We start from the raw sequence: 14,584 nt of genomic DNA on the forward strand, positions 1-14,584 counted from the left end.
AGAGAGAAATAATTTTGCCCTCGTCCATTGGCAAAGCAAACCAGTTTACTCTGCAAGCTCCTCGTGGCATACGGAGGGCTGTGGGTGATCCTTCAAAGAGAGCAGGTCTGAGGACAGAGAGGTGGAAAAGATGAGGTGAACGGAACGAGGCATCCCCGTGGGAACCCCTGTCTGGAGACCTGGCCAATGCCTCTCAGTTCCCTGCAGGACTGACCTGGAAATGACTCTGATCCAGGAGTCACCTTCCAGCTGTGACAGGCCCTGAGCCACCTGGTTCAGAACATCAGCCTCAGGATTTGAAGCCCCAGAAAGAGTCCCAGTGTCTGATCTCTGGAGGGCTGGCGGGAACACAGCATCCATGGCAGGTAGAGTAGTCGGTGCACCCAGGCAGGTGCTTTCCCACGAAATTGTTGCTCACATCCAAAGGTGTTGAAATCAAGGTCAGGCTGCAGAGTCTGCCGAGCCCTGGGTGAGGCAGTGCCTTGGGCCAGCACAGATGCTCCGGGAGGCATGAAGGCCGACTGCTGAGCTGAAAAATGGTCAGCCTGAGAACGGGCACTGGCTGTCTGCTAAGCGCAGTCGCAGGTTGGTTCACTGCCCCTGTGTTCGGGATCAGGACTGTCGTAATGACACAGAGCTGCAGGAGGGAAGCAAGCTTCCAGGTCTAGCTTTATGCTGGTGCCTGCACATGGCTCCCCCCCGTTCTGACTCGTGGTACCCAGACGAGGCGAGTTATCCCCTTATTGTAGACACAACCACCAGCTAACCAGGTCGAGGTACCTCCAGTGATGCATAGTAGATCCAAGGATCCCAATCCACGCCTCACTGATGCTCTTCTCTCTTGGCCACGAGATAAGTTATTTTCCTTGACTTACTATTAGAGTGGCTATAGGACTCACTTTACCCAGAACATTTGCAGTTTACACCTACCAATCAAGGCAGATTAATAATAGCAACCTGTTTCACAGAGTCCCAATTTAGACAATAAATTGCACAGACCAAATGGTCACCCTACCTAGCAGTAGTTCAATTATTTTTGGTTTTGCTATTTTCGGTGTTTATTTGGAAAGAGATGCATTTATCAAAACCACAGCTCCAAACCACAATTTGGGTGGGTACAAATTGTAATTTGGCTGGAAATGCGAATCCAGCTTCCCACTATGCAAATGCAGTCACCCAGGAAATCTATCCAGATGCACCACGTGGAAGGCAGCCAGCCTGCAAGTGACTCTGACCCTGTGATTTAGAGCTCCAAGAAGGGGACTTAGCCATCTGGTGGGCTGGGCTGCACGCCGGCCAGGACTCTAGCCACACCTTTGCTGGAACCCAGCTCTTAGGAGGGAAGTGGTATATGGCTGTGGACCGTCTCATGGCCACGCATGGCATTTGTCACTTGGAGAGCATTGCTGATGAGGGACACAAGGATTACTTAGTAGAGGTGCCGTGTGCAGCTGGGCGGTCCGTACACTGCACAAAAACACCCACCCTGGGGAGTGAGCAGGGGCTGTCCGTACTCCAGCTGGTTAGACTCAGAGCTTTGCCTACCGGGAGGTACAAGGCCTTTTTAATAATCCACACAAAACTGTAGTAGGGCACCAGCTGGGGGGCAGTGGTCATGGTTTCAGATTGAGCCCTTCCAACCCAGCTACCTGTCCTGCAGTTGACGAGCATAAATCCCAGAGGGCCCGAGGAAAAGCTACTTAACCTGGAATTAGTAGACCAAAGATCCCAACACTGAATGGAGTGGTCTTTGAGTAAGAAGAACAAGAGCCCTAAAAATTGGCTGAGCACCTCCTGCGTACCTGGCCCTGTACTAAGCCTGCTGGCCTATGGCACGTGAACCCCTCACCTGCCCTTTCTGCATTTTATAGATGAAGTTATTGAGGATCAGAGAGATAAAGTAGCTTTATCAAAGTCACAAAGCCCAAGAGTGCTGTAGTAAAGTCCTTCCCAAATGCTGAGCTGCCTTAGACGAGACCCTTGGGGGTTGCTCTGGCCTTTCCTGCTCATGGAAGGCACTCATGGAACACACTGAGGTCACCGAAACAGGCTCAGGGCAGTGTTTCTGCTCCTGTGTGTCCAGGATCCCTTCATAGCTACCCTGTTTGGTCTAGTTCTGAAAGAGGGGACCTCACCCATCTTAGGGCTGCCTCTCCTTATTGCTCAAACAGTAACTGGCCCTTGGGTCTAGATGGGGCAAGATGTCAGCTCTTCCAGGTCCCTCAGGAAGGCTTCCTAGAAGAGGTAGTTTGGAGGGCACCAGGAAGATGCCAGCTTATTGAGCACCTGTCTGGGTTGACCTTGGGTAGATCACATCACGTGTGACCCACACCTGACCTCGTGGAGGAGCCGTTATCATCCCTGACCTAAAGAGCAGGAATCTGAGGCTCTGCCAGGCTCAGCCTGCCCAACGTCAGCCAGCGGTGAGTCCAGCATGGCCCCAGGGACGGAGCTGGGCCTCCAGTTGGCATGACCACCATCTCAGGCTGCTTCTTTGTTTGCATGGAGGTCAGGGGCTTAGCACCAAGGAGGCTGGGGTTGAAATCCCATCACCTCCAGTTCTGGTTTTTCCAGTGACTGGTGGGATGACCTTGAGGGAGTACCCTTGTATCGGAGCCTGATGATGGGCAGGGAGCATGAACTGTGTGGCAAGTGGCCCACACAGTGCTTGACAAGGAGTAACTAGCCAGTGGGAGATGTCCCTCTTCCTTCTCTTCATGTAGCCTCTGGACCCATTGCTGGGACAGTGGTTAAGATCGTGGAAGCCGCAGCCAGACAACATGGGTTCATATCTTGTTGCTGTGTGAGAATCAAGTGATTCGTGCAGCACATGGAACCCTGCTCGGTGCGCAGTGAGCTCTGCACAGGTGAGGTGGAGTGAACCAACCTCTGCTCCTCACTGCTTGGCCCACTTACTTCTTAACCCAGAGCCTCTGCAGGAAGCTCTGTTTAAATAGTCACATCAGCAGTCAAGTGACAGAGCTGGGACTGGCTGGCAAACCTGTGCCCAGGGGCTGTGGCCGCTGGCTGAGCAGCTCCCAGCACAGCAGCTGCAGACCCTGCCAGCAGAGAGGGGGCTGGTTTTCTCCTCCTGTGTCTCTGAGTCACCCAAAGCCGCGGTAGTCACCCCACATCTCCAGGATCCCACACACCGAACCCACGGGCTGTGATGTCACCACAGTCAGGCAAAGAGGAAGGGGAGTGTTAGAGTACAGCAGGAAGGAGACCTCAGGGAGCAGGGGTCTCAGCCTGGCTGCACCTGAGAGTCCCCCAGGGAGCTTATGAATATGTCCCGATAATCAGGCCCTGCCCGGGCTTTAAACCAGTTGTCTGATGAGCAGCTAGAGGCCCTGTCGGCAATCAGGAAGACTCTCGTGGGCTGCACTGGGGTCCCCCAGAGAGCTCGTTAAAAATCAGGCTGCACCCCCATCATCCACCTCTGACACTTGAGAGTGTCTGACTCCACAGGTCTGGGTAGATCTGGGGAACTGCATTCCCACAAGCCCCTGGATAGGGAGGATGCTGGTCCCGGCCCTCCACCTAGAGATGCCCTGATTTATGTAATGAATAAAAAGAGAGAGAGACAGCAGCTACCAAGTCTCCCCAATGTGTCTGTTGCTCTTTTGCATTAAAAACAAAATAGTTATCCATTCTTATATTTTGAGCAACTGAAAAACTCTAGCCGCACTCTTCATCTCCTCCTCCTACCTTAGCCACACACCTCTAAAGTGTCTTATTCTCAGCACTCACTTGTTACACGAGTGTCACACGAGGTCAACAGATTTGCAGCAACAAATAACACAAAGGAAAATAAAGGTAATCTGGTTCCTAGAGCGTCATGGATGAGAACAGCAGCATGTGTAAAGATCCTGTGGTCAGACATAGGGTGGCCCTTTGAAAGAACTGGGTGTTTTTCCCTGTGATCAAAGCTAAAGTTTTTGCATATGATGAGAAGAGGCTGAGAGGTACGTGATGCCTACATTATAGAGACCCTAGAGCCAACTAATCAGGAGACAGGATAGATGAGTCTCTGATGCTGAATCCTGAATCTTAGCACATCAATAGGACCATCTATCTTAAATTCCCATTTACTGGGTAACCAGAATTTCATCCAGGCTTTGTCACAATTCCAACAGTTACAGCCAAAAACTGTCACTCATTCAGTCCTTAATGTGGACCACACAGTTTACTAAGCCTTTTATAGAAATGCAGTTATTTCTATAACCATTTGTCTACTGCACCTGGCTTTTCTGGAATAGGATGTGGCTTTGAACTGCCAGTCTGTTGTCAAGAGACATATCTCAGGGACCCCAAACATCTCCCTTATTACTGCTGTCCCTGGATTCCTGCTGCCTGTGCTAGTTGGGGACAGCCCTGCAGCCCTGGAATAGCCACAAGGCTGATTGAAATCCAGCTGAAAATCTGTCCACCTGCAGAGCCCGAGGCAGAGCTGTCCAGATGGGGGCTCCAGGGGGCCTTAATGGATGCCAGGTCTCTAAGACTGGAGTCCCCATGTCAGCCATCCAGAGCTTCACTAGACTAACAGCAGAGAAGCCTTGGAGTCCTGGGTCTCTGGATTTACCCAAGTCCCTTCCCCTCTCTGAATCCCCATTTTTAAGTGAAAATGGGAAATCAAGATACTTTGTCTAAAGGTGGTTTAAGGATCTCATGACGCCCCTTGGCACAGTACCCGGCCAGGTGAGGACAAAAGGAACCACGGCTGCTGTTACTGCTGTGTCGCTGGCCATAGAGAGGGGCAGCAGGGAGGGACTTGGTGTAGAACTCTCACCAAGCGGGGAGGGAAGTCCATTAGAACAGGTCCACTCGGATCTCCCTCCCTGCAGCTGCGGGAGCATGGACTGTTTTGTTCACTTCATGTCCTGGGTCTGCAGGTGAATTGCAAAATCCTTTTTATTGAAAATTCATTCCGTCTTCCACAAATGTTTATTGAGCCCGTGCTATTTGCTAGGCACGCAGGAGAGCGAGGATAAATGAGCTGCTGATCCTGCACTTACCGGGGGACGTGAGAAGGCAGAGTACAGATTTCCTATAGCTGTGAGGGAAAGCACTTTAAATACAGAATGCTGAGCGTTATTTACCTTAAAAAATAAAAATCACTGAGGGTCTGCTAAGGGCCTCTCGTCACCTCAGTGAGTTGATGAAGAACTGGGAGTCTGCAAATTGGTGTGCTGAGTTCGTGTCTTCCAGCACCACTCTCTCTAATGATGTAAATTACTAAATTATGTTCAATACTCATAGCCTATGAATTGTATTATAGTTAATAACTATCCACTAATTGTTTTGTACTATTAAATTTATATATATGTAACACTCGTTGTACATGTATGCTTATAACACTAATATAATACTGATCATGCTTTATTCTAATTACAATCATATATATTACATATGCACATTACATAGTACACATAATGCTTATGTGTTATATGTACAATATATTTAATATATATTTCTTATACTTATTATATTTATAAATACATAATATTTATTATATTTAAATTTAAATAGAGTCACACCTGCTTAATGATATTTTAGTCAACAACTAACATCATACAAGATGGGGGTCCCCTAAGACTGAAATGGAACTGAAAGATTCTTGCCACCTGTTGACCACATCGCCATCAAGACACCACCCACCACGTGTTATTCGATTGGGTCTGGTGTGTTGTTAGCCACAGTGAGGATAGCCACCCGTGGCCGTGATCTGTATTTACTCTCCTGAACTTAGTGAAATAACATTTACCATTCAGTGCTAGGCTGTGTGGCCGGGGGGCAGCCCCCCACATCTCCTGTTTAGGGCTCTTTTTGACACAGTCCAGCATCAGTGAGTGGCATCTAGGTTTGTGTAGTGCTCACTTCAATGTGCACACGACCGTCACCCCATTATGAGACCATCCATGGGCATTTCCTGGAAGTACCTCGCGGGTAGAGCTGCACGGCTGTGTGTCCGTGGACCAGATTACTCACGGTGGCTCTGTTTTTCTGTTTGTTTTTACCGCATCTTTCAAATGGACATGGCAAAGGTGTGCTCGAGTTAGAGACGGCCCATGTTAACTAAATCTGTACTTCAGAAGGGAAGTCCCTCCTTCTCTGTTGGTGGGAATGTAAATCACTGTCGCCACCTTGGAAAACAGTATGGAGGTTCCTCCAAGAGCTGGAAAGAGACCTGCCACGTGACCCAGCAGTTCTGTGGCTGAGGACCTGGAAGCGGCACCTGGAGGAGATGCTGCGCTCACATACACCTAAGCACTGTTCCTGAGCGCCCTGCCCAGGACCCAACCCAGGTGTCGCTCATGGGTGAACGGAGAAGGAAGATGCGCTCCATGTGCAAGATGGAATGTTATTAAGCCGCGAAAGAGGACATTCTGTCATTTGCAGCAATAGGCATGGAACTAGAGAATATTGGGTTAAGTGAAATAAGCCTGCCCTCACCTTTACTGGAAGCTAAAAAGTTGATTTCAAAGGAGCCCAGACAGAAGAGTGGTCACCAGACCTGGGAAGGCATGCGGGAGGGAGGAATGGAGCGAGGACAAGCACAGAGGTGGAGCTGGAGAGGAGTAACTGCTACTGTCCCCTAGCACAGGGTAACTGTGGAGAGCGATTCAGTAACTCTTTCAAAATAAATAGCAGAAAGGATTTTGAATATTTATTCCCAATGCAAAGAAATGACACAGGTCTGAGGTGAAGGACTCAATTACCCTGACTAATGGGGACCCATCATGGACATGTGTCAGAATGCCACACTGCGCTCCAAAAATATGTACAGTTCCTGTGTCAGTTCTGATCATCATTTTTAAAACCCATGCTGCATCCCAGTTCTATAAACCTGAACTGCCCCAGGACACTGACCCCGCCAGTTTCTCAAGCATCCACTCAACACGCTGCTCTAAGCTCCTGCTGCGTGCCAGGTCCCGTGCCAGGCCCTGGGGACAGAGACCATGGAAGCACAGTCCCCGTGCACCTTGAGCACACAGATGGGCCAGCAGGCAGCCAGGGAAGGCTGTGGCAGCCACTGTCCTGGGGGAAGGGCTCCTCCCTCTGGCCTCGGGAGGACACAGGGAGGCAGCCAGGTCCTTCACAAGAGCACTGCCCTGATCCAGCCAGAACCAATATGGACCAAGAAAAAGAGATAAAGAGTATGTGGGTGACTCATGGGCTGTGGGGGGGAGGAGTGCCAGGTGACACCTGGACTCCCATTTCAGTGGTGGAACCCATCAGTCCACTACACAGAAGAGGGGAGGCAGTGAGAGGAGTGTTCCGTGTTGACCTGGCTCAACCCCAAATTCCTGCCCAACCTTGAGCAGCTCAGAACGTGGCCTTCCGTGGAGACAGGGTCTGTGGGTCAGCTTTCCGACACTATCACAAATGCCTGAGAGAAATCAACCCATGGAGAGAAAAGGTTGACTTTAACGCTCAGTTTCCAAAGTTCCAGTCCATCATAAATTGTCCACATGGCTTTGGGGCGCCTATGGTGAGACGGCATCAGGCCTGGAGCTCCAGGTGGAGCCAGATGGCTCATCTCATGGCAGCCAGGAAACAGGGAGAAAGATCCTGGGGGTCCCAATATTCCCTTCAAGGGCATTCTGCCCCAAACTGAAAACCCCCACTAACCTCCCCCGTTAAACGTTCTCAACATTCAAGTAGTTCCACTTGGGGACAGAAGTCTTCCACACACGGACCTCTGGGGGATGATTTCGATCCAAACAATGTCAGGGTCTCCATCCTTGGGGTGGCCCTAATCCAGTGTGAATGGCCTAGAGGGGAGGTGAAGTCACCAGACAGAGGGAGAAGATGTCCCTCAGCAAGCCCAGAGGCTTGAGAGACGCTGCGACAGAGGCTTCCCTTCTGGCCCTGAGAAGGAACCAATCTACCAACGCCTTGATTTTGGATTTTAAGCCCCCAAATTGTGAGAAAAGAAATTTCTATTGTTTAAGCTGCCCGGTTGGGATACTTTGCTTGAGCAGCCTCTTTGCAGAGGGTCACGGGTTATGTTTAGGGTCAGTGGAGTCTGATGGTGCTTTGGGAACATACCAGAGTGGTGGTTGTATCTGCAGGTCTAAGACTCTGTGGGCAGCCTGAGACGAGCAACGAGGGTGTGCAGGTCATTTCTGACATGGACGTCTCTCGCTAGCACAGTGTGACTACTACTTAATAGAAATTTGAAGAACAGTTGAATGAAGAAAAGTCATGCTTGCCCAAGAACAGAGGGCAGAGGAACTTCAGGGACACTGGAATTAATTCTAAGCTCCTTTCCCAGTTAGTACAAGGTTAGCTCAAGCCCCGTGGCTATGGAGCTGTAACCGTGACTCACAGGAGGCTAATTAACTGTAGATAGTTGCCAGGCCGGTTGCTGACAGCTACCCTCACTAGCAAGGATAGAACCTTCTTTGTTCTATACAATCTGGGATATAAAAAAAAAAAAAACAAATATCAAAGCTATTCTTGGAACAAGAGTTGCAGCCTACAGTCTTGGGTTCACACCCATGTTCTAAAACCGCTGACCTCCAAGGGAGCGTGCCCATGACGTGTCTATTTTAGGTAGCGACTTAGAAGTCTGCTTAGCTTAAAATGTCAGAATCAGTAGACAGCACAGGATAATGGAAAATGGCAATAACTGCAGTCAGGAGGTCTTGCTTTGAATTTCAGATGTGCGTCTGGAAAACGGGGTGACCTTTATTTTTCCGGGTGTCCTTTCCCTCCTCTGAAAAACAATGACAGGGAAGAGGCACTGGGATGACCTGCCAGCTCTGACGTCCTGTGAGTCTCTCCACGTTGCTTTAATTGCAACTGCTGATAAGATAACATTTCCATAAATTGACCTGCTACCCTGAATTATCCACCAACACCAAGACATGAAAATAAGATGATGGGCAGAAATGAATATCGCACATGACTCTGGTAGGATAATTTTCCCTTCTTAAAATGGCAGATGGTATGCTGGAAAGAAGCAGTGGTTTCAGAATGCATCTTAATTACCAGCAGATTGGGTTTCGCTAGAAGGTTTCTGAACACGCATGGTCATGGCATTTTGTCCGATTACTTAAATTTTGACCGTATTGGAAGCGGATATAGAAAACCACCCACTCCTGACTGCATTTGTAATTTGCCCCTGGACCCTTTAATACTTAAAACTCATGTTGACCTTTCCTGTCTCTGCCTGGATATCTCAGCTCTGGATGTAATAAGCCCCTAAGGGGAAAGAAAAGGTAATGAAGATTTATTGAGTATCTGTTCAGTGCCACATTTCTTACCAGGTCCTCAACCTGAGACTTATAATACCTCATTGAACATGATAGCCCTAGTGTGTGACTCGCCTGTGTGTATATGTCACTTCCAGGGCCAAGCTGTGGCTCAGCTGTGTTCCACCGTACCCAATGTGACTGTCTTTGGAACAGCATCTACTTTCAAGCATGAAGCAATCAAAGAGTCCGTGACCCACCTCTTTGATCGAAATGCAGACTACGTGCAAGAAGTCAAAAGGTAGGCACTTGCTTGCTCAGGCTTAGCGCTGCTCTTCTCTCAAACAGCAGCAGCATTTGCTTAAAGAATAGCCGATAATGGTGATAATAACAACTATGTACAAGGGGCTTGGTATTGCTAGCTCCAGGCCCGTGCTTCACATGCATTAGCTCATCCAATCCTCCCACAGCCCTAATCTTACCCCAAGAAACCAAGCTGTTAAAGAACTTGCGGAGGAATGTGTTAAGAGTCAGGCAGGTGTTACTCCACTGCCTTAGCACATCAGAGTTTATTCCTCATCCATTCACGTACCAGCCAAAGATGCACGTTGGATGGATCGTCTTCTGTAAGGAGATTCAGGGACTGGGCTCTTTTCACTTTATGGTTCTGCCATTGTCTTGGGTCTTGTGTCCTCTGCTTCTCGCTGGCAGATGGAAAGAGCACTGGGAGGGCATGCACGAGGGGCTTCTGAGGGCCAGTCCCAGCAGGAACGCACATCCTGCTCCTATTAATTGCTCCTGCTTAGGTCCTTGGCCACATCTCCCTGAGAGCAATCTGGGAAACCATCTAGAGGGCACCAGGCAGGCTGGCCCAGGGGTAAAGAGTGGAGCCCTGGTTCAAGCCAGGCATTTGACTTGGGGCCTCACGCTGTTCATGTACGAGTTCTCTCTGAAGAGTGGAGCCTGTGCTAAGGTTGCCCACAGGAAGATGAGGTTGGGGGCACCCTAGCGAGGTTGCCATGCGCATGCATATTAAGGAGCTCCTCAGAGTGGGAAAAGCTTATCTGTGCAAATCTAGGGATGTCTGGTCACCTGATCCAGTTATGGATATTGACAACGGAGCACCCAAAGGGGAAACCTCCAAGAGCTAGCAAGGACTACCGCGTTGACGTGATCAGATTTAGGTTTTGCACAGTCCCTGGTGGTGAGTCGAGGAGAGGGAGCCAAGGAGACCAGTCTTCTGGCCACTGCAGTCACCTGGGGAATGTAGGTTTATAGCTGGATCCACTTTCCACCTTTGATGCTGTGGCTCCTGATGGTGGCTGTGTGTACATGAATGTGAGAGAGTAACGTGTGTGCATGTGTGTGTGTGTGTGTGTGTGTGGGCTTGCACATATGAGTGAACAGGGAATCCTAAGGAAACCCAGCTGCTTCCTGGTTGCAGATGACCCATGTGGCTCATTCTGGCTGCTGCTTGGGGATCTGTGCTCAGGCTTTGGGTCCACTCTGCTCCAGGAGAGGTTCAGAGTGGCCAGGAGCCACCATTTCATTGTGGCTTATTTTCAGCCCTACCTTGTAAGGTACACCCGTATTAAGTAGCCTCGCCAACCGCATAGCTAAGGAGCCATTTTCTCCAAATTACAAATTAAGATGGAAAATGAAAGACCAGGGGACCGCAGAATAGGTTGTTTGAGGAGATGGATTTAGACCAACTTGGTGAAACTTGGGGAGTTTCTAGGAAAGGAAATCTTCCAATGGTCTGTTTTTAAATCTCGAATGTGGAAATTTGTATATAACTTAAGATCATCCTGATATTCCAGGAGAAGAATATTGACACGATAGAAGAGCTTTGAATCTAGACGTGGAACCCCCCCACCCCATTTCCAGATAAGCAGGCTCACTTTAAAGACGCCCCTCTGCCCAGCACCATAGCTCTCAGGTGGTTCTTCCACTTTTACCCCGAGCCTCTCAGGCTGCGGTCTGCAAAACAGATGAGAAACTACCACCAATCCCTTCCACCATCTTTCTTTCACCCCTTTAAGTGATTTTTTTTTCCCAAGTACTGTCTCACTCTTTATGTGCCTCCTGCTTGATAAATATGTGCTGAGTACCCGTGATGGGCTAGGGGTTGTGCCCAGGAGGGAGACCTAACAGTAACCGTTAGAGCCACTGTCCTTCTAGAGACTGAAATATAGTTGCAGGGGTGGGGTGAGCAAATAAGACTCAAAAGAGAATGAATTGGTTTATACTTTTGATGTGTGTTCTGGTAGAGAAATGCAGAGCCTTAGTGGATATACACACACAGGGAAAAATCGGGTCATGAGTGGAAGAGCGAGACTTGGCTGAGAGTGGAAGGGTCCAGACGTTGGCCGGGGGCTGCAGGTGCTGAGGCCTTGGGTCAGTTCAAGGGTCTGAAAGGAGGCCAATGCAGCTGGAGTCAGCTGAAGGTGGGGAGGGTAAGAAAAGTGCCAGGCAGCTCTCCTGAAGAAGTGACACCCCCTAGCCAGGGACCCCATCTGCCATGTAGCTGCTCCGTCCCCTCCTCTCCCTGTCCCGGACCTGCTCCTCTGCACCAGGAACAGTGATTTCCACTGGTATCAGAAGAGCAGAGGCAACAGCACCTAAGGCCACCTCCCCACCTTCCTTCAGATACCACTCCGGCAGCTCACTCTTGTCTTAAGCAGAGACCCTGGGATTGGACGGGAAGTGACTGGGTAGCCACAGCCATGGTGGCAGCCTGTGTCCTGGTCATCCTGCCCTCCAAACAGCCCAGAGTGAGACAAAGCTGCGGGAGCCATGCTGCCTAGTGCAGAGCCACGCACGCTGTCTGCAGCAGAGGGGACCCGGAGCCAGCTGCCCCACCCAGCAGAAGGGAACCGGCTCCATGGCTTAGGCTACACCCACCTGCCTGAGTATATTCCCCAGCCCCTAAAAACGGCTAATTATGACGACTGTCACATAATGGAAAAACACTCCTGGGAGCATATTGAGGGGGAAAAAAAAGCCGTATTCCAGGTTCCATCTTTGCCTGCATCCTAGCTTTGCATGTAAAATGAAACGGAAAATATCAACTGCTAACATACATCACGAGTGTGGGCAGAGCCACTCTCCTTTATTTTCTGATCACAGAGATGGTGATGAACTAGAAAAAAAATGATGAATTTCCTACAGTGAGAACTCTTATAAACCAGTCAAGCAGCACACCTCTTTTGAATGCACTCTCAGCCTTAAGCCAAATATTTTAAAGGGAAGAGGAAAAAATATGTGTGATACAGACTTCACCTTCACCGCCTTCCCTCTGTCTGGGAGGAGAGCCGTGACTACGAGTGAGCCGAGTTAGAGTGAGACACCTTGAGCCGTGTGCACCTGATATAAGGGCTCCAGAAATAAAGGAGAGAGAAGATCAGAGGGGACCAAGATGGACAGCCCCTCAGGGATACTTGGGGGACAAGCAGGATTTCTGCAAGTGAGGAAGTGGGGAGGGTCCCAGGTAGGAGCTCTCGGGCAGGGCAAGATGGAGAAGAACAGCTGTTGGTCTCCTCCTGTTCTGCCAAGTTTGCTTAGACCACGTTATGTGCACCTTACACCATCCCTCAAGGCAAGAAACTACTCACAGGCATAGATGGAACACGGAATACGGCTTTTTTCCCTCATAGACTCAGAGGTGCACGAGGTGGGGACTCTAACCTGCCAACCTTTCCCTTGGTTAACCAGGGACCTCGAGGGAGCTCTGGGGCAGAAAGCATGCATTGGTCACCTTGAGGGTGATAGCTCCTCAGGTGTGAACCTGGGTCACAGCTGAGTTGTATACCTCCAATGTGTGCAGGTTTGGTGTGTCAGTTGTGCCTCAATAAAGCTATTTCAGAACATCTTTTCTTAAAAATCAAACATTTGTAAACTTCCTTTGGTGAAAAGTGGTGCCCAGTATTATTTCAGGCTGTATTTTATTCATTCATTTATTCACACATTGTTGATTCCTGTGAATGGGCCTCATGACACCGTGAGGAGCCAGACACACACATCCCTGTGACCCAAGGCATCCAAACTAGTAGGGACAGATGATTATAGGGGCAGTTGCAAGAGAGTAAAGCTAGCACCTGATGGGAAAAGATAAGGCATTTGGAAAACACAGGTGAGCACCATCTAATTGGAAGCCCAAACAACACGGAGGAGCTCAGTTTTGTAAAGTAGACATTGTCTTTATTTTTCAGAGAGCCCAATGCATCCTGAGTTACTTGATTCCACACCCCTCCCTGTGGCAGGACTAAGCCCCATGTGGTTCTGGTTCCAGAGCCTGTGGTCTCCTCCCACCCACACTCACCCTCCCAAAGGCAGGTGGCTCGCCCCTGAGCCCATGAGAAAGCCAGGCAGCCTGGGTGGAAGCACATGGCAATGTGAGACCGAGTACCTGTGATGGGCTAGATGCTGTGCCCAGGAGGATCCGGCCAGATGAGGGCTTCTCTCTCTCAATCCCACATGCATTCCAGGCTGATGGTTCTGCTGCCAGATGCTGTCCTGTGCATTGCAGGATTCTCAACCCGACTCTCCTCTCTAGATGTAGCAATGCCTGCCCCTGTCCCAAGCTGAGACAATACAAGATGTCTCCAGCCATCACTCATGGCAGGGTGTGAGCAAAACTGTTCCCAGGGAAGGACCCCTGGAATGATGAGTGTTTGGTGATGGCAAAAGATGAACTTGATGAGTAACAGATGGGCTAATGTCCCGGATGTACACGTTACAATTTGTGTATGTGTACCTCTAAATGTGTTCAGTTAAAAATTAAGAGAAATTTTAAAGGGAGCCACAGGTTACAGGGACCATGCTCTGGAAAGCCCTTCAGCGGGGTTCAAGCCAGGTTATGTCAGAACAAAATCAGAACAAAGGGATCGCCTCTTGGCAGGTCGAGGGCCTCTCTCCCAGCAATGGTTCCATGGGAACTTGCCACCACTCGACAGAAATTCCTCCCTGATCCACGTGGGTGGAGAGCCAAGAGGCAGCATTCACCATGGAGGGGCCGGGGGTGAGGGGGACAAAGGAAGGACAGACACAAGGGGCCAGATCAGCAATTCCAAAACGTCTTGCTGCTAGATTTGGCCCCAGAATCCCTGAGCTGGAGCTCTTTTGTGTTTGCTTTTTAAATCCACAGAGATTTTATGTCAGCAGAGAGAGCAGACAGAAAATTCCCTGCGGTTGGCCTCTGCCCTGAACCGCTCTGCTTCTACCTAATTATTGTCATGTACAGGTGGTTGGTCACCCTGGAAATGGGGATTAGAAGTGAGGGTGGCCCGTGTGCCCCTGATGAGCTGTTTGGATCTGTTGGCGATTTTCCTGACGACGGCCTTGGAAGGACTCTGAGGGGCTGGCTAACATGAGCGGGTCCCCGG

The 14,584-nt window shown here is 49.8% G+C and overlaps 2 protein-coding genes across 2 annotated transcripts in view; one reads left to right on the forward strand and one right to left on the reverse strand.

Moving 5' to 3' along the window:
- ADAMTS18 (ADAM metallopeptidase with thrombospondin type 1 motif 18) overlaps window positions 1–14,584 on the reverse strand; it is a 618,263-nt gene that overhangs the window by 506,157 nt on the left and 97,522 nt on the right. The gene's annotated exons all lie outside the window — the stretch shown is intronic.
- Window positions 1–14,584, forward strand: part of VAT1L (vesicle amine transport 1 like) — a 141,634-nt gene that overhangs the window by 49,023 nt on the left and 78,027 nt on the right. Inside the window, exon 4 of the mRNA XM_081274867.1 lies at window positions 9,359–9,501. Within this exon, the coding sequence (XP_081130993.1) occupies window positions 9,359–9,501 (143 nt within the window). The remainder of the gene's footprint in view (window positions 1–9,358; window positions 9,502–14,584) is intronic.

Source organism: Spermophilus citellus, assembly GCF_964194105.1.
Source record: "Spermophilus citellus genome assembly, chromosome: 18".
Lineage (NCBI taxonomy): Eukaryota > Metazoa > Chordata > Mammalia > Rodentia > Sciuridae > Spermophilus > Spermophilus citellus.